General features: G+C 34.6%; 1 protein-coding gene and 3 pseudogenes across 1 annotated transcript; 2 read left to right on the forward strand and 2 right to left on the reverse strand.

The window, feature by feature from the left end:
- Positions 1-909: 909 nt before the first annotated feature.
- LOC112006020 (major allergen Pru ar 1) lies at positions 910-1,751 on the forward strand. The gene is made up of 2 exons (XM_024038331.2): positions 910-1,255; positions 1,361-1,751. Exons 1-2 carry the CDS (start codon positions 1,072-1,074, stop codon positions 1,657-1,659), a joined length of 483 nt encoding a protein of 160 aa, XP_023894099.1. The 5' UTR covers positions 910-1,071; the 3' UTR covers positions 1,660-1,751.
- Positions 1,752-7,127: 5,376 nt separating this feature from the next.
- Positions 7,128-7,988, reverse strand: LOC136071300 (major allergen Pru ar 1-like; annotated as a pseudogene).
- Positions 7,989-19,912: 11,924 nt separating this feature from the next.
- Positions 19,913-20,773, forward strand: LOC112005991 (major allergen Pru ar 1-like; annotated as a pseudogene).
- A 1,247-nt stretch (positions 20,774-22,020) lies between these two features.
- LOC112006032 (probable long-chain-alcohol O-fatty-acyltransferase 5) lies at positions 22,021-23,511 on the reverse strand (annotated as a pseudogene).
- Positions 23,512-25,431: the final 1,920 nt, after the last annotated feature.

Consider the following 25,431-nt stretch of genomic DNA (forward strand, 5'->3'; position numbering starts at 1 on the left):
TGCCCTATTAATTACTTGCCACCGTTGCAATTCTTGTGCTACAAAAACCACACAAAACAAGACTTTAATATTATTCAGCTAATAGTTAGGTCCATATCACGGTCTATTTTTTAGCCCAAAAAAAAAGAAAAGTATTACTGGAATAATGTTTCTCGAGTTTCATTGTTTAGAAGTTTCCAATTATTTGTCAATGCTTGATTCAAAATATTAAATGAAAAAACTAAATAGAGTATTACTCGAAAGAATAAGAGAGAATTTTCAAAAAAGACACAATAAGGTGATTTGTTATTGCACATATTTATAGCAAATTAGGCAAATTGTGAATGCTTGTTAGATTTTATAATGATAATAAGTTCTATTAAAAAATATTTTACATTTGAATAAAATAAGTATATATATATATGAGATTAAATTCTATAAGAATGTGGTGTAAAACCCATGTTTTACCCCTTTAATTCCAACATGTCATATCATCTTATCACATATTTAAGAATAAACACAATCACACTCAATCAATTCTAATATCCATATATAAATCCAACCAAATTGGAAATCTTTCAAGATGTTATTAGGTGTGGTAAGATGTATTGAATTTTAAGTAAAATGCTGATGTAGCAATCACTTATTAGATGGTGTAAAACATGAGTTTTACATCCCATCCTTATAGAATTTAATCTTATATATATATATATATATTTTTCCGTACTATATATCAATGTATTAATTTGGGCCCCAAAACCGAAATTTCTGCTCCGGCCCTTGAGCACGTAGCGTTAGAACTATCTACTGATGGGGATAGTCAACTCCCAACTACTAATGGTTACTTTCACCTGTTATTGAATTTTTTTTTTTTTACCCCAAAAAATAGAAAATAAAAAACCCCAGTCGAATCACATATGAACATAGTAACACTTAACAGAGTTACACAAGTATCGTCCTCACAATCTATAAGTAGCACCTCTATTCCACACCACCTTTCCCATTCCAAAATTCTCAAATTCCAATTTCCAATTATTAGCTCCATTTTCTGCTTCTCCATACCTTATTTTGTCTCCAAATTCTAAATATATCATGGCTGTTCTCACTCTAACTGATGAGTTCACTAGCCCCGTTGCGCCGAAAAGGGTGTTCAAGGCCTTGATCCTTGATGCTGACAACCTCATGCCCAAGCTTATGCCTCAGGCCGTTAAAAGTGTGGAAACACTTGAAGGCAATGGAGGGCCTGGAACCATCAAGAAGATTACCTTCGCTGAAGGCTAGTTGCATTTTACATACATTGTTTTACACTATCATACTATTTATACCATAATCTTAAAAAAATGGGATTGAGTATTTTTTTCATGTCCCTCTCTGTATGCAGGTTCTCACATTAAGTACGTGAAGCATAGGACTGATGCACTGGATGAAGAGAAATTGACATACAGTTACACTTTGATAGAGGGTGATGATTTGTTGGACAAGATTGAATCAATTTCTTATGAAATGAAGTTTGAGCCCACTCCTGGTGGGGGATGCAAAGGAACAAATGTGAGCAAGTACCATCCTAAACCAGGAGTCCAGATCAATGAAGAGGAAGTCAAGGCAGGCAAGGAAAAGGCCATGGCTATTTACAAGGGTGTGGAAGCCTACCTCATAGCCAATCCCAATGTGTATGCTTAGAGTTTCCTTTATGAGACGCCATTTCTCATCTATCATGCATGATGCTACCAAAATGAATCCCAATTTGCCGATTTTGGCATAATAATAATAATAATAAGGCGAAAACCACATTTTCGTCCTTACATTTTCACTCGATTCCACTTTGGTCTCTAATTTTTTTTTTTCCACCACTTTTAGTCCCTATCTTGGAAAATGCATCTCGTTTTTGTCCCTGTCATTACATCAGAGACGGAAAATGCACACGTGAAAATGGAGTGCACTGTTGGCACACTAAAAGCTAACTTGGTCATTAAAATAATAATAAAAAATGTTATTTGGCATTTAAAAATGCCACGTCATTAAAAAAATTAATTTACTAATTTTAACTAAATAAAAAAATAAAAACAAAAAATTATATGAATCGAGATATAAGTGTGTCTTGAACAAGAACAACAAGAAAACAATCCTAAATATAGATATAAGAACACAAAATTAAAATCCAAAAATCACAAACCCAGAAAATTAAACTATAGATCCGCATCAAATTAAACATGAACAAGAAATTAAACATGAAAACAAAATTTAAAACCCAGAAAATTCGAACCTCAGAGCCGAGGCTCACAAAAGGGCAAATTGTAATAGCTAAAGGGCATTTCGGTTTCAATGGAAGTGAGAGAATTCACTTTCATCAATAATGGGTCGCCCATGCCATGATTGTGGGGGTAACTACCAGGAAGATAAAACCCATACCCGGATTGAAATACCAAGCAAATGATCAATACCCAGATCCTAAAATGGTTAAAGAGCCCCATTTTTTAACGAGTTTGTGTTAGATCTATACAATCCAGATCGGGAAATGGGTAAAAGAGGAAAATTTTGATGTGGGTTTTGGGTTTAATTGCATATTCAAATATGAAAACTACAAAATCTAATATAATTACATTAAGGAATAGGCAAAAATGAAAAGGATTTGAGAGGAAGTACAAATCTAATATCATAGAGGGAGAGCTTAGAGACGAGAGGGTTGAGCTTCATAAGCAAAGCCAGGCGCCCAAAACGGCGACCTTGTGCTCAGGAACAGTGTCCGATGAGTATGCGCGAGCACACACGTAAGTACTGCTACTGCTACTTCTGGCTATGGCAGATTGTACAGATCTCACAATGAAAGTCCTCCTTTTTCCACACAAACAGATAGAGATAGAGAGAGAGATGAGACTTTTTTTTGGTTGGCGAAATGAATGTGTTCACGAACCAAAAACTGATCTTACGTTTTTCATTTTTCATTTTAGGTTTTTTTGAGTTTGAGATTTTTTTTGTTTGGATTGGTTGTGTTATAATTTTGGATTGATTTGATACTTTGGGGCTTTAGGATTTGATGATTTTGCTGGGTTTGAGAAAATTGTGAATTTTGGATTTTAATTTTTAGGTTTGTGTTCTTAGATCTGGATTTGTGTTCTTGTTGTTCTTGTTCAAGATACATTTAGATCTCAATTCATGTAAATTTTTTTTTTTGTTTTTAATTTTTTTATTTAGCTAAAATTAATAAATTAATTTTTTAAAGACATGGCATTTTTAAATGCCAAATAATATTTTTATTATTATTATTTTAATGGCCACGTCAGCTTTTAGTGTGCCAACAATGCACTTCGTTTGCCACGTGTGCATTTTCTGTCTCTGGTGTAACAGCAAGGACAAAAACGAGACGCGTTTTCCAAGATAGGGACTAAAAGCGGTGGAAAAAAAATTAAGGACCAAAGTAGGAATCGCATGAAAATATAGGAACGAAAATGTAGTTTTCGCCTAATAATAATAAGAGTTTTTATGTATGATTAAATTGGCATAATAATACATCAATTATAATCTTCTTTTTTTCTTTTTTCTTTTTTTTTCTTTTTTTTTTCTTTTTTTTATGGAATCAAAATCTTATTATTATTATTATTTAATACCCGGATTGTTTGAATTGGATAGTACATGTGTGGGCGTTTGCTAAGAAAGCGATTATGAGAAGTCCTAATACTATAGCGTTGGGTTCTAAGACTTTAGGTTTAAATGTATTAGAACTTCATTTTGTAATGTTGTCAAACCATGATCAAAACGTTTAGTCTTGTTTTAAAGTTTCTCAGTCAAATATCTAAGAATCTTCCTAATAATTTTAGGTTGATCATAGATTTCACCCAAATTATAAGCAGAGTTAAAATATCATTCAATTTAGCATAGAATTCATCAAAACTTTCATTATCAGACATTCTAATACTTTCAAATCTAGAAGTTAACTGCTGCAGTTTGTTAATTTTAATTGCCTTTGTACCTTCATGCACAGCTTGGAGAATATTCCATGCAGTATGAGCAACCTTAACAATAGATATTCTTTTGAATTCCTCCATATAAACAACATTAGAAATAACATTCATGACTTTGCTATTAAAAACAGCTACTTCTTTCTGAGAAGTTTGCCACTCACTAACTAGAGTGTGGCTTCTCGCATTCGTATTCAACGAAATTCCAAATTCTCTCATCAATAGATTTCAGGAATGCTTTCATCCTCACTTTCCAATAAGCATAATTATTCCTATCAAAGTGAGGTGGGATAACAAGAGAGTGATTGTGTTCCATGACAACAGGGGTCAATGATCAACTCTTAGATCAAAGGATCTAAATATTAGAGCTAACGCGCTTTGATACAATTTGTACATTTTTAGACCCCTTAAATATAAACAAATTAACCTAATTATTTAGTCAAGTGATTAACTTATGTAAATTATTCAGATTTAGGTTAACATAGACAAATCATATCATTGAAACAGTGCGAAAAATAAATAACACAACGATAAATAACCCAGGAAAACCAAACCAGTAAAAAATTTAAGGAAGATTTAACCTAGCTATCCTCAAGGTAAAACAAATTTACTATGAAAGAATTGAAGTTTACATAATAGCGACTTAGACCACTAACATCTTATTGTTACCTTGAGTAGGAAACTTACTACCACGATCATGTGACAGCTCCGAGTCCATGGACTACTTCTTTCTTGAATTCACAGCAACCACAAGTACTCCCACTTGCGTTTTCATTAAGCTCTTCATGTAGCAACTGAAGCGATCATTAAGCTCTTGACATAATCTTGATTCTTGATAACCTTAAGTATATGTGAAGGCAAATACCTCAAGATCTCACAAAAGATTCACATACACAGCATAAACAACAACAATAAAATGTGGTTAGGCTTTTTTCCTTTTATACTTAAAGCAAAACATAAAACCTACATGTCATATGGGCTTGGGTTGAGTTGAAAAATTCTGCAAAAAAATAATTTGTATGAGTTTCGATCGATCTAGTTTAATTCTCGATCAATTGAGGCAGGCATATTTATACAATAAATCCTGTAGTACACTCGATTCTAACTTTACACATAAACATACTTTGAGCAAGTTTAAAACAAGACTAAACGTTTTGATCATGGTTTGACAACATTACAAAATGAAGTTCTAATACATTTAAACCTAAAGTCTTAGAACCCAACGCTATAGTATTAGGACTTCTCATAATCGCTTTCTTAGCAAACGCCCACACATGTACTATCCAATTCAAACAATCCGGGTATTAAATAATAATAATAATAAGATTTTGATTCCATAAAAAAAAGAAAAAAAAAGAAAAAAAAAGAAAAAAGAAAAAAAGAAGATTATAATTGATGTATTATTATGCCAATTTAATCATACATAAAAACTCTTATTATTATTAGGCGAAAACTACATTTTCGTTCCTATATTTTCATGCGATTCCTACTTTGGTCCTTAATTTTTTTTCCACCGCTTTTAGTCCCTATCTTGGAAAACGCGTCTCATTTTTGTCCTTGCTGTTACACCAGAGACAGAAAATGCACACGTGGCAAACGAAGTGCATTGTTGGCACACTAAAAGTTGACGTGGCCATTAAAATAATAATAATAAAAATGTTATTTGGCATTTAAAAATGCCATGTCTTTAAAAAATTAATTTATTAATTTTAGCTAAATAAAAAAATTAAAAACAAAAAAAAAAAATTTACATGAATTGAGATCTAAATGTATCTTGAACAAGAACAACAAAAACACAAATCCAGATCTAAGAACACAAACTTAAAAATTAAAATCCAAAATTCACAATTTTCTCAAACCCAGCAAAATCATCAAATCCTAAAGCCCCAAAGTATCAAATCAATCCAAAATTATAACACAACCAATCCAAACAAAAAAATTCTCAAACTCAAAAAAACCTAAAATGAAAAATGAAAAACGTAAGATCAGTTTTTGGTTCGTGAGCACATTCATTTCGCCAACCAAAAAAAAGTCTCATCTCTCTCTCTATCTCTATCTGTTTGTGTGGAAAAAGGAGGACTTTCATTGTGAGATCTGTACAATCTGCCATAGCCAGAAGTAGCAGTAGCAGTACTTACGTGTGTGCTCGCGCATACTCATCGGACACTGTTCCTGAGCACAAGGTCGCCGTTTTGGGCGCCTGGCTTTGCTTATGAAGCTCAACCCACTCGTCTCTAAGCTCTCCCTCTATGATATTAGATTTGTACTTCCTCTCAAATCCTTTTCATTTTTGCCTATTCCTTAATGTAATTATATTAGATTTTGTAGTTTTCATATTTGAATATGCAATTAAACCCAAAACCCACATCAAAATTTTCCTCTTTTACCCATTTCCCGATCTGGATTGTATAGATCTAACACAAACTCGTTAAAAAATGGGGCTCTTTAACCATTTTAGGATCTGGGTATTGATCATTTGCTTGGTATTTCAATCCGGGTATGGGTTTTATCTTCCTGGTAGTTACCCCCACAATCATGGCATGGGCGACCCATTATTGATGAAAGTGAATTCTCTCACTTCCATTGAAACCGAAATGCCCTTTAGCTATTACAATTTGCCCTTTTGTGAGCCTCGGCTCTGAGGTTCGAATTTTCTGGGTTTTAAATTTTGTTTTCATGTTTAATTTCTTGTTCATGTTTAATTTGATGCGGATCTATAGTTTAATTTTCTGGGTTTGTGATTTTTGGATTTTAATTTTGTGTTCTTATATCTATATNGATGAATTTTGGATGTTGCATCTCTCTCTCTCTCTCTCTCTCTCTCTCTCTCTTATGTTTTTCTCTCTTGTAGTCGTTCCTCTGTCTCTCCTCTCCCTAACAGGTGGTAAAATAAAAGCAATGAAGCATAAACTGGCAAAGCACACAACGGTGCTTTCCAGCAGCCTCTAATCCTAACCATATTTATTTTGTCCAACATCAAAGCCATACTTCTTTTTCATGAAAAATTGAAATATAAGGAGTGTCTTTATTGAGAGAAGCATTACATGATTACAATCAACCAACAATCACAAGTGATTGAGGCTTATTATCACTCCATAAGACCATTATAGATATGGACAAAATCAAAAGCCACACACCATTAAGCATGAGGCATAAGCATGGATTGACGAGCAATGGTTTTAAACACAAGTACTAAGCATAGACATCAGGGTTTTGGAGGAGGTAGGCTTCCACAATTTTGTAAATCTCCACGGCGTTATCCTTGCCGTCCTTGATTTCCTCTTCACTGAGCACAACATCAGCCTTGGTGTAGTACTTGCTTGTCATCTTATTTTTACTGCCACCCTCAGGTGTTGGCTCAAATTGGACCTCATAAGCAATAGATTCAAGCTTGTCCGCTAAGGCATCACCTTCGATGTAAGTGTACAGTGTACTTGTATGAATAATTCTCTTCATTAAGCTCATCAATCCTGTTTTTAACACTCTTAAGTTGGCTGCCTGCATGGAATGCAATCATGTTACATACAAGTAAGACTAATGTTATCACTCCCTCCCTCTTAGGTTGGTTTATTTAGAAAATCCAACTGTTTAAGGGAATATCATTTAAGGCCAAAATTTATTGCCTTTAAAATAAAAAGGTGCAAATTTTCAAAACTTCCCTCAATTTAGGCTCTAATAAAATAAGGGTATTGACTTTTTGAATATAGTAAATGTAAGTTAAGAAATCTACCAACATTATATTCCTTTTGAATAAGATCACATTTTGGGACATCCTATAGTAGAATATAAGACTAACAATTTGTGATGGTGGAAGTTTTAACCTTTTAAGTGAAACTTCTGTAAATATATTATCATATGCAGTGTCTTTACCTTCAGCGAAATTGATCTGCCTGATGCTACCAACCCCTCCATCACCTTGAATGATTTCTATGCTTTTAACAACCTGGGGAAAGCTTTTGGGATCAGATTGGGAGCATCAATGACCACGGCTTTGAACAACCTGGATGGAGGGATTGAGGAGGTGTACTCATCAGTATATGTGATAACACCCATGATATGCTAAATAGTGATTAGTTGGGAAACTTGAGGAAGATGAACTAGGAGTGAAGTGAATTTCTTATGTCTGGCAGGGAAGATAGTAGGGGATGGTATTTATAGGTTTAAGTTAAGGCATTTTTGTTACTAAGCTGGTTTCTTTTGGTTCTAAGGCATTGTCCTGATGTGCAATTAAATAATGACAACACAAAGGGGTGTCATTCTCAAGGCTAACTTTCCTAAGATCAGAGAGAGGGAGAGTTGAGAACAAGTTTGTTCCTAAAGGGTTTTCTAGTTTCCTTGACCGTCTTAAGCCCTTAATGTATTTCTTTTTTTAGATCCCTTAATGCTATGCTAATACAAATGCAAATAACAAAACTATGGATCTAGTCATATTTAATATTCATTTTTTTTTTTTGCTAAACTAGAAGGGTGGCAGGGGCGACCACTGTGACTCACCCCCTTAAGCGTGACCATAGAGACACTTCCTGCTAGAGAATTTAAATTGAGCCATAGTTATTGTGGTTGGGGGTGACCACAAACCTTACCCTAGCCCCATGAGAGAGATGATAAATTAGGAGTTAGCTGCAAGAGGCAGCCTCACTCACTGCTAGTGTTCGAATGTGAGACCTCAAGACAGCAATCACACATCTTGACCACTAGGCCACCCCTCTTAGTGGTGTCATATTTAATATTCACAACTCCCTTTTTGTTTTGGAAGAGTATTCCATCATCATTCTAAGATTAATTAATAAAGAGTAGCGTACAAAAATATGGATCTCATCTCAATAACCTGAAGCATGTAAATGAAGACAAATGCCGGCATCATGAGAGTGAAAACTAAGGAGAATTGACAGTGGCGTTGCTACCTGAGATAAAGGCATGTGGTTCTTAATTTACCTCTCTCAGTGTTTCTAAAATAGAATAATCTACTTTGCTTTCCCTTCCTCTAGAGGGAGAAAGAAATGGATCAATTTTATTCCGTTTTTAGGAGTAAATAGGTCTTGAATCTTGATGTCTGTAGTTGCCATCTAATTCAGAAGGATGTAAAAGAAACTGTTACAGATGTTATGTCTTAAGAGGCAGAAATTCTTTATAGCTCTATAATTCTATATAGTTATAAACTTATAGAACAATAAAAGTAATCCAAATGTTAATTGTAGTTCAAGTATTTAACCTTAAGGTTAATCTGGGCTTATAATGAGTTTGAACCTCTTATACCATAATATGTCCGACAGGAACGACATCCATCACGAAGAACAATGATTATAAGTTTGGACCTCTTAGATTATAATACGTCCGGCAGGAACAATGATTTTATTAAGAGGATGTGACATATCGGCATGTCCCATTTTGATATTATTTGGTTGGAGTTTAGGATGTTTGTCAATAAGTCCCCATCTTGTTGGAAATTTCAAGGATATTGGACATTACGTTATGTTCTCAAGCAAGGTTTTCAAATTTGGACCGTTCACTGAACCGTAAAAGAGAGAGGTTCAAGGTTTTTGAGGTTGAATCGAGATCGAACCGAGGTCGAATCATGATAACGTCATAATTAATTTAATAATTATTTAAAAAATAAAAAATATATTAAATTAGTAAAATTTGAAATTTTAACTAAAATAAGGACAAATAATTTTATATGTATATCAACTTAACATTTTTGCTGGAGCTCATAAAATGGTTAAGGTAGAAATTGGTCTGCCTGCCATGGCCAAGCCTATTTGACAACCCAATAAAAAAAAGTTTTATGCCCAAGCCCATTTGAATAGTCTACTATTTATGCATTTTATATATATATATATATATAGAGGAATCCTATTGGATGCCCACTTTTTTTTTTTGGACTGAAACAGCCAAACAGGTGGAATCATTTTATTAAAAGAAAAAGTAACATAAGTACAATAGGCTGATCAACTAGCCTGTGCCTGTGGACAAGACATACACCATTAGAATACAACTCAAAAAATCTAGCAAGGATGCCCGCCTATTTAAAAATGGGTTAAATACAGAAGCTAGAAGTGCTTGACAGTAAAGCATTGGTGGTTGACAGTAAAGCAAATATTAGTGGCTGAGTTGAAGCAGCAAAAAAGGAGACTCCATTTACCAAAAAAGAAGAAGACTTTAGTAGGAAAAATGCAGAAACGGTATCGTCAAAAACACTGAGGGAGAGAGCAGAAAGAGTGCGAGCAAGACAGAGAAGAAGAACAAGAAGATGGGGTGTGATCTCAAGTCTGATAGCATCTCACGGTGATTGAAGTTTCAGCCTTCAACAATGGCGGTATGCCTGTAATTGCCAAAAATTTTTCAGAAAAAAACCTTTAACGGTCTGACCTGTAAGAACCGGAATCTCAAGTATATCCCCTGATCCTATTTGAAGGATCAGATTAGCTGGCTATTATATTAGACAATCCCTCACCTTGCTTATGACATACATGCTTTTACAAAATCTGTAACTCTTTTTAATGTCAATACATGCTGAGAACAAAATAATCTACCTGCATTTTCTAATTTTATAAAAATGTTGTGACTGTAGATAATTCATGGTAGGGAAAAAAAGTCATAGGAAATTCACCTGTGATAATCGGGTAGAATATCTACTTGGCGCAACCACAACTTGTGGGAGTCATCTTTTTATTATATAGTATATGGTGTAATTCCTACAATTAACTTAATTGGACCAATTAAAATAAACAACGTCAATTAAAAATTCAAGTCAATTACACCTCAATAAAACTAACACAACTTTTTGGGGATTCTAGCCTTTTAATCCTGTTTTTAAAAATATTTGGCAATATGTCTTTGTTTTGAAACTATTTAGGTCCATATCCCTGTTTCGAAACTCAATTTTATTAAAATCGAGTTTCAATCAAAAAACTCAATTGGTAGAAAATTGAGTATGGGGCGATCAAACATAAATTAAAAAAAAAAAAAACTTGCATGAAACTTGAGTTCATGAGGCTCAAGTTCCATACCTACAGCTGCGTTTTAAATGGAACTCGAGCTCCATGAACTTGAGTTCCATGCAAAATTTTATTTATTTTTTTAAGTTTGATCACCTCAAACTTATAGTTGCGTTTAGGAAGACCTATAATGGTGTTTTAAAAGGAACTTGAGCTCCATGAACTCGAGTTCCATGGTTTTTTTTTTTTTTTTTTTTTTAAATTTTAAGTTTGATCGGGCATAACTTGATTTTAAACCAATCAAGTTTTTCATTGAAACTCAATTTTGATAAAATTGAGTTTCAAAATAAGGGCATGGACCTCAATAGTTTGGAAACAAGGGCATATTGTTAAAGGACAAAGTTTCGTTACAAAATTGGTTGTAACCTTAAGCTACAAACTCACTTAATAAAATAAATATTACTGCATATTTTGAAAATCTAACCGTTGAATTACATGTTCTTTACACTCTTAATGCACATGTCAATTTTTGTGTAATTCGGATATCATTTACTATATAATGTATAATATTATATTTTATGCATAATTTTAAATTACAAAAAATTGCAATTTAAAAATTTATTGATGACATAGCTATTGATCTTTAATTTTTTTGAAATTTTACAAATATGGAGGATATAAGAAGAAGATGCAATTCAATGGTGGATTTGTCAAAATTCACATCCAATAAAGAGATATTAAGTGAGTTTGTAGCTTAATGCTACAATCGATTTTATAGCTAAACTTTATCCATTGCCAAATATTTTAAAAAATAGGGGTAAAAGGCTAAAATCCCCCAACTTTTTCCCCTCTCCCATTTGCTACCTCCTCCTCCTCCTCCTCCAATTACTCGTCACCCCTGGCCCCTCCTGCCTCCCTCATCCTTTGCCATACTTGAACCTATACATCCCAATCTTTGTCTCATGTTTTAAAATGGTTCATATCCTTTAAGATATTTTATTTTAGTCCTTAATTCCTTATACTTTAAGTTTGTGTAAAAAAGATCCGTGCTATTAATTCTTACATTGATTTGAGTTGAGGTTGTTTAGCGAAATTCCAAAGATTTTGATAGCAACAAAATAGAGAATAATTAGTTTTTCAAGTACATTGTTTGCTTCTTTTATTATGTATACAAAGCAACTATTAGTTTTTCAAACTCATACGTATGTTTGAAGATTGAAAAAAAAAAAAAAAATTCACAGCAACTATTAATTGCAGAGACCTTTATGACACAAACTTAAAAGTATAAGAACTAAATTAAAACATTTCAAAGGGATGACCATTTTTAAACATTGGGCAAAGGTTGAGGAGTAAATGTGTAATTAAAAAAAAAAAGAATTTATTCTATTAGTTTTGCTGAGGCGGTGGTGACTTGGATTTTTAATTGACGTGATTAGTTTTTGTAAAGTTGTAATTTACAACTATGTGTTTTGTTAGCTTTTATTCCGTGTCAAATTTGATTGTAATTATGTTCAATCTTTTGTACCCTGTATTATTTGTGGGATTTCATTGTAAGGATTGTGTGAGAGAAAAAGAGAGTGTGAAGACTCAAGGCATGAAGACTAAAGCTGTTTTCGCGGGTAGCTCGTGACTAAGCTTCCCACGAAGTGAAGTATGTGCCCTGCACATAACTGGAATGCAAAGAGTTAGGAAGGATGGAGATAGCTGGTTTTCGCGAGTATCTTGCGGGTAAGGCCTTCCTGCAAGACACTTGCGAAACATTCTGTTTTGCCAGATTGTCTTATCTAATATACACTTTCTGTACTACACTATATATATCCACATTACTCACATATGTTGAGGAGTACTTTTGAGAAAAAACCCTAGCCACAAACCTTGAGAGTTAGAGATTGTTATACTCACATTTCTCTACATAATTGCCTGTGGATTTTCCTCAACTCCTACCTCACCATTTCCATACTATTGTGAGGTTGATAGCCCAAACACTTACCACACCCTCTCAGAGTGTTAAGTGAGGTTTTGGTGCTGCTGGGAAGCATTGAAGAAGCTAGCTTTGCCGGATGTAATCGGGTGTATTGCGGGATCTGGAGAGCTAGATAAGACACGGTTTCGAGAAACCTTGTTAGAGTAGGAGCTTGGAGGGCTTAGGTGCATCGGGTAGATTAGGCTTGGAGGGTCTCTTGTTAACCTATGTATCCCAACTGATTGTCTAGTGGATCGATTACCACTTGGAGGGTGACGGAGAGGTTTTTTGCCGAGTTTTTCGGTTTTCTCTTCGATAACACATCGACATGTCATCTTGTATTTGCATTCTTCTTCCCTACTCTTTTACCTTTCATTTTATTGCTATGTTATTATGATTATGGGTTAGAGTAGTTTGTTTGTTTACCCGTCACATTTACTTTATTTCGCACTTAGTATTAAGTTAGAGTAAAATCAATCGAGCCGTAATTTAATTTGGGGGTCTAAACAGCTCTTGTGTTTTAACACATTTTCGAACTTTTAATTGGTATCAGAATGAGTGCACTTGCTGTGGTTTAATTACTTAAGTGCGATCCTTGACCCCGTTTGAGATGGATCGATCTCAATCGTTAAATGCTCCACCATATTTTAATGGTAGCAACTATGCCTTTTGGAAAGTCCGGATAAGGAATTCCTATGTTTAATTGATGAAATTGTTCGGGATGCGGTACATGTAGGATGGACTAGGCCAAAGGTCGCTAAATCCACATGGGATAAGGCGGCTCTTGCGGTAGCAAATGCAAATAGCAAAACACTAAATGCTATTTTCTGTGGTGTTTCTCCAGATGAGTTTCACAGGATTTCTCACGTAATAGTTGCCAAGGAGGCGTGGGAGATATTAGAGACCACCTATGAAGGCATGAAGAAGGTGAAGGATACTAAGGTGCAGATGCTAACCACTCGATTTGAAGAGTTGAAAATGAGTGAAGATGAATCATTCGACTCATTCTATAACAAGCAGAATGAGGTGGTTATTGGCAAGTTCAACTTGGATGAAAAGATGGAGGACTCAAAGATAGTGAGGAAAATCCTTTGATCATTGCCAAAGAACTTCGTGCAAAGGTTACAGCAATTGAAGAGAGCAAGGATCTCGATGATACCAAAGTTCAAGAACTAATTGGCTCACTTCAAACATATGAGCTGTCGTTGCCATCACAAAGGAAGCGCAAATCCTTTGCTCTTAAGACAACTAATGAGAGGATAGTTGCTCACGACTCATCGGATGAGGATGAGGTCAATAAATATGTGGCATATGTTGTGAAGAATTTTCGAAAGTTCTTGAAGTTCAAGAAGAATGGAAAGTTTGCTGAGAAGGGAAAATTCCAAAATTTCGGAAAGGAGAAAAAGGATTTCAAGAGGAATGAGGGGAAGGAGTCTCAATCATCTTAAGGAATCACATGCTTCGAATGCAATAGACATGGACATCTCAAGAGAGAGTGTCCTAATTATTTAAGAGGGAAGGGCAAGGTGTATGCCACTACTCTTAGTGATTCAGACTCCTCTAATTCAGATTCAGATGAAAGCTGTGACAGAGAGGAAAATTTCTTTGCATTCATGACCATTGCTTCTGTGGAATCTTCGGATGATTTGAGTGTGCTAGTAGAAGAGCTTGATGAGCACACTGAATTGGAGTCAATAGGGATAGTAGTGGAATCTGATGATGAGGAAGATGAAGGAACAGTAGGACTGCAAGAGACCTACAATTCCCTTATTGAGAAGACTTATGAATATGCAATAGTGGCTAAGGCAACCATTAAAAAGATGAAGAGAACAGAACAAGATTATAGAAGTCTTCTAGTGCGATACAAGGAGACCAAATGTGAAATGAAGACGTTGAACGGAGAGTTAACCGAAGCTTATTCAAAGATCAAATTCCTTGAACTTGAAGTGGTTCAAGCCAATGCTAAAGTAGAGCGAGTTTCTTCCAAGAAGCTTGATGAAGTACTTGCTCATCAAAAACCTTTCTCTGACAAAAGTGGATTGGGATACACCGGAGAGAGTAGTTCAGTTGCCAATATATCCAAGGAAATGAAGTTTGTGAAAGCCAAGGAACCGATGGTAGCTACCACTGTTGTTGAGAAAGTGAAAGTGAAAAAGAAGAGGAATGTGAATGACCAATGAGTGCTGATAAAGCCTCGTAACCAATCAGTGGTCAAACCTGAAACTAAAGGGAAATCACTTCCAAAATCACAAAGAGGCCCGAGAACAAAACATTTTTGCCATCATTGTAGAATTCAAGGACACACTAGACCCAATTATCATAAGCTTAAAGTATTGAAGAATGCAAGTGCTCAAAGGTTAAGAGGACCAAGAAATGACAAAAGGAATTGGACTGCTGAGCAATCAAAAAGTCAAGAAGGTGATCCCAGAGTGAGGGATGTGATGAGGATGATTGATGTATTCACCACCTGTTTGTGAGGGTTGTTCTTCTCTATTGGTGTCCTTTTGTGTGTTGATGAGGGACTCTATTTATAGTTGAGTTTAAGGGGGGGGGGTTTAGCAAATAATTTCAGCCAAAATTTGTCCCAATCAACAATGAATCTTTAGAAAATCCATCCTAAGATTTGGCCAAAAATGATATGTTTAGCTTTAAGGTATTCTTGCTATTTTGAGTAATAGTTGATGGAGGAAAGAGAGTAGAAATTGAAAGTATTTTAACAAGAAAAAGATAGTTTCTTTAGTTGGTTTTAGTTTTTAGCCAAATGAGGAAAATTAGTAATGTTAAGGCTGCTGGGTCTCACAACTATTCTGAAAAAACTGTCCCAATTGTCAGGAAAAACTGTCATAGCTTACATAAGATAGCTGTTGCTTGGGTAGAAGTAGATAAGGTAGATGTCAAGCTACTAGGATTTGAGTATTAAATGGCTGGTGATATCACTTTTAGCCAGGTGTCAAGTGCGGAACATACTGTTGGTGTTCTGCTGAAATGTTTCCTTTTTTGGGTGTTTATGTTTTTGGTCCAAGATTCTATTACAACACATTTTTAGTAAGTAATAAAATGATTAGTTGAAAGTTAATGAAACTTTAGAGATTTAGTCAATGTCTCATTGTGTTGTGACTTAATCTTGGTGAACAAGAAGAGCATTTAATGCTCTACTCTAGCAACTAGCAGAGAAATATTTGGTTTAATTGTGGCAGATAGTAGCTGGATATTAGAGATATCATGAACATTTTATATATTTGGAGATTAAAGATAGCCAATCAGATTAGGTCATGTATTTAAGTTGGATTTTAGCTGAAAGTAGTAATGTAGTTTATGAAAAATAATATAATGAAATTTCTAAATTTGTATAGGAACAGTTTGAGGTTGAATGAATAGTTATTTGTTCAGCATTTAGATGACTAAAGATATTGAGTATTTGTCATTGATGAATATTAAGTTTTAGGAAAAAAGTAATGGGGAGTTTTATCATCTTAGGTGCTATGTGATAAGAGATGCTTACCATATGTTACCCGCTACACATGGACTCGTCAGAGTTCAGGAAGTTGGAGAAGATACACCAAGCAACATGTTTCTTTTATCAACTTTAAATTGCTGGAGTTTTACTGAATATACCTCTTGGCTCTCCAAACCACGACTCCTAAGGTTTTCCCAAAGAGACTTATGAGCTTGGATCATAAGCCGAAGATGAGATGACATACCTTGAGTTTTGTTATCATTTTGTGTAAATATGGGCTTTTGTTGGAGAAACCGCTTTCTATGAGTGTGAGAGAAGTAATATGGGCCGTGAGTTTTGATTCATTGCTTGAGCCCAATCTATATGTTGATGTTGATGATGTCGTGAGGTCATGAATCTACCTGTATAAAATTGAGTTTCAATGAAAAACTTGATTGGTTTAAAATCAAGTTATGCCCGATCAAACTTAAAATTTAAAAAAAAAAAAAAAAAAAAAACCATGGAACTCGAGTTCATGGAGCTCAAGTTCCTTTTAAAACACCATTATAGGTCTTCCTAAACGCAACTATAAGTTTGAGGTGATCAAACTTAAAAAAATAAATAAAATTTTGCATGGAACTCAAGTTCATGGAGCTCAAGTTCCATTTAAAACGCAGCTGTAGGTATGGAACTTGAGCCTCATGAACTCAAGTTTCATGCAAGTTTTTTTTTTTTTTAATTTATGTTTGATCGCCCCATACTCAATTTTCTACCAATTGAGTTTTTTGATTGAAACTCGATTTTAATAAAATTGAGTTTCGAAACAGGGATATGGACCTAAATAGTTTCAAAACAAAGACATATTGCCAAATATTTTTAAAAACAGGATTAAAAGGCTAGAATCCCCAAAAAGTTGTGTTAGTTTTATTGAGGTGTAATTGACTTGAATTTTTAATTGACGTTGTTTATTTTAATTGGTCCAATTAAGTTAATTGTAGGAATTACACCATATACTATATAATAAAAAGATGACTCCCACAAGTTGTGGTTGCGCCAAGTAGATATTCTACCCGATTATCACAGGTGAATTTCCTATGACTTTTTTTCCCTACCATGAATTATCTACAGTCACAACATTTTTATAAAATTAGAAAATGCAGGTAGATTATTTTGTTCTCAGCATGTATTGACATTAAAAAGAGTTACAGATTTTGTAAAAGCATGTATGTCATAAGCAAGGTGAGGGATTGTCTAATATAATAGCCAGCTAATCTGATCCTTCAAATAGGATCAGGGGATATACTTGAGATTCCGGTTCTTACAGGTCAGACCGTTAAAGGTTTTTTTCTGAAAAATTTTTGGCAATTACAGGCATACCGCCATTGTTGAAGGCTGAAACTTCAATCACCGTGAGATGCTATCAGACTTGAGATCACACCCCATCTTCTTGTTCTTCTTCTCTGTCTTGCTCGCACTCTTTCTGCTCTCTCCCTCAGTGTTTTTGACGATACCGTTTCTGCATTTTTCCTGCTAAAGTCTTCTTCTTTTTTGGTAAATGGAGTCTCCTTTTTTGCTGCTTCAACTCAGCCACTAATATTTGCTTTACTGTCAACCACCAATGCTTTACTGTCAAGCACTTCTAGCTTCTGTATTTAACCCATTTTTAAATAGGCGGGCATCCTTGCTAGATTTTTTGAGTTGTATTCTAATGGTGTATGTCTTGTCCACAGGCACAGGCTAGTTGATCAGCCTATTGTACTTATGTTACTTTTTCTTTTAATAAAATGATTCCACCTGTTTGGCTGTTTCAGTCCAAAAAAAAAAAGTGGGCATCCAATAGGATTCCTCTATATATATATATATATATAAAATGCATAAATAGTAGACTATTCAAATGGGCTTGGGCATAAAACTTTTTTTTATTGGGTTGTCAAATAGGCTTGGCCATGGCAGGCAGACCAATTTCTACCTTAACCATTTTATGAGCTCCAGCAAAAATGTTAAGTTGATATACATATAAAATTATTTGTCCTTATTTTAGTTAAAATTTCAAATTTTACTAATTTAATATATTTTTTATTTTTTAAATAATTATTAAATTAATTATGACGTTATCATGATTCGACCTCGGTTCGATCTCGATTCAACCTCAAAAACCTTGAACCTCTCTCTTTTACGGTTCAGTGAACGGTCCAAATTTGAAAACCTTGCTTGAGAACATAACGTAATGTCCAATATCCTTGAAATTTCCAACAAGATGGGGACTTATTGACAAACATCCTAAACTCCAACCAAATAATATCAAAATGGGACATGCCGATATGTCACATCCTCTTAATAAAATCATTGTTCCTGCCGGACGTATTATAATCTAAGAGGTCCAAACTTATAATCATTGTTCTTCGTGATGGATGTCGTTCCTGTCGGACATATTATGGTATAAGAGGTTCAAACTCATTATAAGCCCAGATTAACCTTAAGGTTAAATACTTGAACTACAATTAACATTTGGATTACTTTTATTGTTCTATAAGTTTATAACTATATAGAATTATAGAGCTATAAAGAATTTCTGCCTCTTAAGACATAACATCTGTAACAGTTTCTTTTACATCCTTCTGAATTAGATGGCAACTACAGACATCAAGATTCAAGACCTATTTACTCCTAAAAACGGAATAAAATTGATCCATTTCTTTCTCCCTCTAGAGGAAGGGAAAGCAAAGTAGATTATTCTATTTTAGAAACACTGAGAGAGGTAAATTAAGAACCACATGCCTTTATCTCAGGTAGCAACGCCACTGTCAATTCTCCTTAGTTTTCACTCTCATGATGCCGGCATTTGTCTTCATTTACATGCTTCAGGTTATTGAGATGAGATCCATATTTTTGTACGCTACTCTTTATTAATTAATCTTAGAATGATGATGGAATACTCTTCCAAAACAAAAAGGGAGTTGTGAATATTAAATATGACACCACTAAGAGGGGTGGCCTAGTGGTCAAGATGTGTGATTGCTGTCTTGAGGTCTCACATTCGAACACTAGCAGTGAGTGAGGCTGCCTCTTGCAGCTAACTCCTAATTTATCATCTCTCTCATGGGGCTAGGGTAAGGTTTGTGGTCACCCCCAACCACAATAACTATGGCTCAATTTAAATTCTCTAGCAGGAAGTGTCTCTATGGTCACGCTTAAGGGGGTGAGTCACAGTGGTCGCCCCTGCCACCCTTCTAGTTTAGCAAAAAAAAAAAATGAATATTAAATATGACTAGATCCATAGTTTTGTTATTTGCATTTGTATTAGCATAGCATTAAGGGATCTAAAAAAAGAAATACATTAAGGGCTTAAGACGGTCAAGGAAACTAGAAAACCCTTTAGGAACAAACTTGTTCTCAACTCTCCCTCTCTCTGATCTTAGGAAAGTTAGCCTTGAGAATGACACCCCTTTGTGTTGTCATTATTTAATTGCACATCAGGACAATGCCTTAGAACCAAAAGAAACCAGCTTAGTAACAAAAATGCCTTAACTTAAACCTATAAATACCATCCCCTACTATCTTCCCTGCCAGACATAAGAAATTCACTTCACTCCTAGTTCATCTTCCTCAAGTTTCCCAACTAATCACTATTTAGCATATCATGGGTGTTATCACATATACTGATGAGTACACCTCCTCAATCCCTCCATCCAGGTTGTTCAAAGCCGTGGTCATTGATGCTCCCAATCTGATCCCAAAAGCTTTCCCCAGGTTGTTAAAAGCATAGAAATCATTCAAGGTGATGGAGGGGTTGGTAGCATCAGGCAGATCAATTTCGCTGAAGGTAAAGACACTGCATATGATAATATATTTACAGAAGTTTCACTTAAAAGGTTAAAACTTCCACCATCACAAATTGTTAGTCTTATATTCTACTATAGGATGTCCCAAAATGTGATCTTATTCAAAAGGAATATAATGTTGGTAGATTTCTTAACTTACATTTACTATATTCAAAAAGTCAATACCCTTATTTTATTAGAGCCTAAATTGAGGGAAGTTTTGAAAATTTGCACCTTTTTATTTTAAAGGCAATAAATTTTGGCCTTAAATGATATTCCCTTAAACAGTTGGATTTTCTAAATAAACCAACCTAAGAGGGAGGGAGTGATAACATTAGTCTTACTTGTATGTAACATGATTGCATTCCATGCAGGCAGCCAACTTAAGAATATTAAAAACAGGATTGATGAGCTTAATGAAGAGAATTATTCATACAAGTACACTGTACACTTACATCGAAGGTGATGCCTTAGCGGACAAGCTTGAATCTATTGCTTATGAGGTCCAATTTGAGCCAACACCTGAGGGTGGCAGTAAAAATAAGATGACAAGCAAGTACTACACCAAGGCTGATGTTGTGCTCAGTGAAGAGGAAATCAAGGACGGCAAGGATAACGCCGTGGAGATTTACAAAATTGTGGAAGCCTACCTCCTCCAAAACCCTGATGTCTATGCTTAGTACTTGTGTTTAAAACCATTGCTCGTCAATCCATGCTTATGCCTCATGCTTAATGGTGTGTGGCTTTTGATTTTGTCCATATCTATAATGGTCTTATGGAGTGATAATAAGCCTCAATCACTTGTGATTGTTGGTTGATTGTAATCATGTAATGCTTCTCTCAATAAAGACACTCCTTATATTTCAATTTTTCATGAAAAAGAAGTATGGCTTTGATGTTGGACAAAATAAATATGGTTAGGATTAGAGGCTGCTGGAAAGCACCGTTGTGTGCTTTGCCAGTTTATGCTTCATTGCTTTTATTTTACCACCTGTTAGGGAGAGGAGAGACAGAGGAAGAGAGAGACAGAGAGAGAAAAACAGAGAGAGAGAGAGAGAGAGAGAGAGAGAGAGAGAGATGCAACATCCAAAATTCATCTTCTACTTTGTCTTCTTGGAGGTAGAAATATCGGCATTGTTAAATGCCACTCCGATCCACCTTGGTCGGTTTCAATTCATTTCAATCTATTTCAGTCCATTCGCTCAATACTTCCGTCTATCTCGTTCCACCTCAGTCCACTTCGGTTCATTCGGTTCATCTCAGTCCACTTCGGTCCACTTCTATCTATTTGATCCATTTCAGTCCCTTTCGGTCCACTTCGGCCTACTTCGATTCATAAGATCCAATTCAATCTATTTAGTCCACCAATTTGGTTTACTTTGATGAGTCTCTGGATAAAAGGTTTATGTAAAAAGAGGAGGTGATTCATTAACAATTATGTCACATTTTCAATGTAATTTTAGTATATTCTTGATAAAATTATATTTTTCTTATATTATTAAAGTCTTGTATTATTTTATAGCTTAAGTGATGGATTTACTTATATATGTTTTCTATTATGTTACTCAAGATAGATAGAGAATGGACCATTTTTAAGGAGTACTAAAAGTTATGGATTTTTGTTTATATATGCTTCCTCTTTAAGTTATTCAAAACGTACAGATGATAAACCATTTGTAAAAAACATTGTAAACAAATTCTAACCACACATTATTTTATTTACAAAATATCTTGACTTATATAATAATTGAATATAAAATATATTATGTTTTCTAAAAAAAATAACAAAATTTAAAATATTTTCAAATAACAAGAGAATCTAATATATTTTATTAACTATATTTTATTTAAAAATAATAATAATATCATTATAAAAAGTGTATGGGACTAACATGTATAAATCTTTTCTACTATTTTCACTTTTCACTTAACAAAATAATAAGTCATCAAATTTTTAATGCCTCATTACACGTCTGTGACTAGTAAGAATTAAAATCACAGATGTCTATATTGAAAACAATATGAGGTGTAAACCTGATGAACTACAAAGCATTTGATCTTTGAAATTGATGCAATTGAAACCAAAATCAAACATGGACGGTATACATTTATTTTGCCAATTACAAACTTTTCAAAGTCCATAACATCTTGTCCTTCAAAAGCTTTAACACAACCTTGCATTCCTCAACGGCCTTAATATCCGCGCCGTTCCTCACCAGTGGGGGCAAAAACAACCAATTGGCGGTGACCAACACGAACCCAATGGTCAATGGTCCCGCCACTGCCCAATGCAACCAACACCCACGTGCCAATAACACATTTTTCACCCAAAGCTCCACCACCAAACATACCCCATGGAGCACAAAAAAGCACGTGACTTCCCACGTGGGATTCACACGTGTGGTGTAGAAGAATGTGAGCTCATGCATCAGACCAGAGACTATGAAAGTCACCAACACGGCAGGCAGTGGAGCCCACTTTTGCTTTTGTTGATTGGCTAACACGGTTGCCGAGATTGACCGAATGGGTTTGTATATTGTGTGGCGCAGAATATTGGTTACCATGAGGTTCCACCTCCTGCCCCAGAAATCTTGTAGCGATGTTGAAAAGTAAGGCTCATCGGACGGTAGTTCTAGCTCAATTCCAAGAGTGGCACGCACGATAGCATTGCACAAACCCAAAACTATGTCCACGAGGAAATAGAGCAAGCAACAATATGAGCCTAACACAATCTTTGGGTGCACATGTTTGTAATCTATGGCAGCCACTAATAGAGCAAAAAGCAAGACTTTGGTAGGAAAATTTAGAGGCAATTTAGGGGGTGCCTTTAAAATAGGAGATGAGTTTATGTGTTTCTGGGTGTTTTGGTGAGATGGGTATTTATCATTTTGCTTGATTTTGATGGGGAAGCAAGCAATGGAGATGAAGAGAGGGAGGGACTTTGGTGGGTCAGATGAAAGTGGGCCTAAACCAAAGGAGAAGAGGATGAGCTTGAAGTTGGCAAGCCATGTGATGAAGAAGGCAGTGATACCTGTGGGGAGGACAGTGGTGAGAGAGAGAGGGAGGATGGTGAAAAGGAAGAAGATTGGGATTAGAGAGAGGAGCCTGAGTTTGCCTTTTGGGATTTTTGAGGCAATGAAATAAGTGTAGCATAGAGAGGCTAGGACTATAGCCATACCTTGATCAAGTTCTTGAGTTCACCTTCCATAATATTGGCTTAATTTGTTTGTGTTTTTTTCTCTTCTGTTGCTCACTTCATCTTGAAGTCGAATGATTCTCTAGTTCTTCTTCTTCTTTAAGCCACATTTAGGAGGAAGGAATAGAATGAAAATAAATGAAAATAATCATTTTAAAATATTCTTTCATTCTCTTATTTGGGAGTTTTAATGGAGGAAACGGAAATCATATTCTCTTATTTTGAAGTTTAAGTGGGAGGGAATGAAATAGGTAGAAGGGAACATTTATTCCTCTCTATTTTTTTAAAATCTCAAATTTTCATTCCTCTCGAAATTAGGATGAATGGGAAGGAATAAAATTAGATTTAATGATTTTTTATTAAAACTCTCAAAATACCCTTATATAAGTAACCACTCCCACAAATCAACCCAATAATTGCAAGATCATCCCTATTTTTTTTCATGAGAATGTTATTTAAAAATTGTGTGAAGAAATTCCAATTATATATAAATTAGGTACTTTCTTACCCACTCCCACAAATCAACCCAGGGGATGTTCTCCAGTTATGTTGGATTGACTTAAATCCGAAGTAATCGTCACAGAAAGATGGTCCTTTAATTTTTTCAAAGAAATTAACATCAACTTATTAAAAAAAACTATATAATCACATCAAAGTTGTTACAGTCTCCATCAAGGGAGTCAAATTACATTCCGACATATGAGAGAAAATAAATTAAACAAATTTCACTATTTATGCTTCCACATAATTCAACCCTCCTCCAATTAAACATTTTTTATTCAGTCTTTACTCACTATTAGAAGGATAATCATAATTAACAATAAAATATACTGGAGGTGCTCAAGAAAAAATAAGTGTTCTTAGAAGGTACAAAATAATTCGTGAGTGCCTTTAGCATAAACAAAGTACAATCACATATCTATATCTACAACAGCGACAAAAAAGAGTAAAGAGGAACTTTGTGATCCTCTCAAAAATTATAGTAATAATATAGTGATCAACTCCTAGTCCTACAAGCAATCTGTTCCGAAATCCTAGCCAAATTCTAAATATAATACATGAGTGCTTTTTTTTCATTGCTACCAGCGACCTAGCTGTGGAGGTGGAAGAGCCATGGAGGAGATAGAGAGAGAAATGTGCAGAGAGAGAGAGAGAGAGAGAGAGGGTACGTATAAACTTTTTTGGGTTTAAAAATAAGTATGGAGTGCATTAAATAAGGGATAATAAATTAGATCAATTAGAATATTAGTATTAATGATAGTCTTTTTTTTTTTACCATTGGATATATTTAAATCCAATAGTTTAAAAAATATATAACTCATTCTCAAAAAAAAAAAAAAAAAAAAAAAAAAAAGAAAAAAAGGTGTAACTCTTTAGCTCTAAAGAGTTACACATTTTTTAAACCATTGAATTTAAGAATCCAATGTAACAGATTCAAAAATTAAAAAAAAAAAAAAACCCTCATTAATGCTAATATTCTAATTGATATATTTATTATCCCTTATTTAATACATTCCATACTATCTTCTAAACCCAAAAAAAAAAAAAAAAAAAGTTACTCTCTCTCTCTCTCTCCGTAATCATGTTTTTCTCTGCTCTCTCTTTCTCTTCATCTTTTCTCTCTTATCTCCTCCACGGCTAGGTCACCAGCAAAATTTAAAATTAAAAAAAAAAATGAAAATTGTTAGCAATGCTAATTAGCCCATTCTAATTCCTAAGAACTCATGTAAAGGAACTAAGGAAGCCCTTTGAGAAAAATGAAGTTCCATGATTGTTCAAAGATAGTTTTGACAGCTAATTGGTTCTCATCTATAATAGCAAAAACATGCAATAAATGGCATAGCAAAACCATCGTGTTATAGTTAAATCGGCGAGGAAACATAGAAGAAATATGAGCCCAATTCAAGAAAGAGAGCCTCATCTTTTCATCATGAGTCATTCTTGTTATTGTTAGCTAAAATGTATTAGATGCTTCTAAGAATCTTGCAATGACCCACCACTTTCATGTTCTCTTTATATTAATATTCTCCTCTACCAGTCCACCTAAATAAATTTCCCTCCCTCTTTTTTCTCCATTTCTATTTTTTTCTGGAGAAAATGGCGCAAATGCCCCTTTCAAAAATAAATCCAGCATTTTGCCCT

This window comes from Quercus suber, unplaced genomic scaffold (assembly GCF_002906115.3).
Source record: "Quercus suber isolate HL8 unplaced genomic scaffold, Cork oak 2.0 scaffold_300, whole genome shotgun sequence".
Taxonomy (NCBI): Eukaryota; Viridiplantae; Streptophyta; class Magnoliopsida; order Fagales; family Fagaceae; genus Quercus; species Quercus suber.

Coding starts and splice junctions, on each gene's coding strand:
- LOC112006020 (XM_024038331.2), top strand. CDS start 1,072: ATGGCTGTTCTCACTCTAACTGATGAGTTCACTAGCCCCGTTGCGCCG. Junction 1,256..1,360: donor GAAGATTACCTTCGCTGAAG/GCTAGTTGCATT, acceptor CTCTGTATGCAG/GTTCTCACATTAAGTACGTG.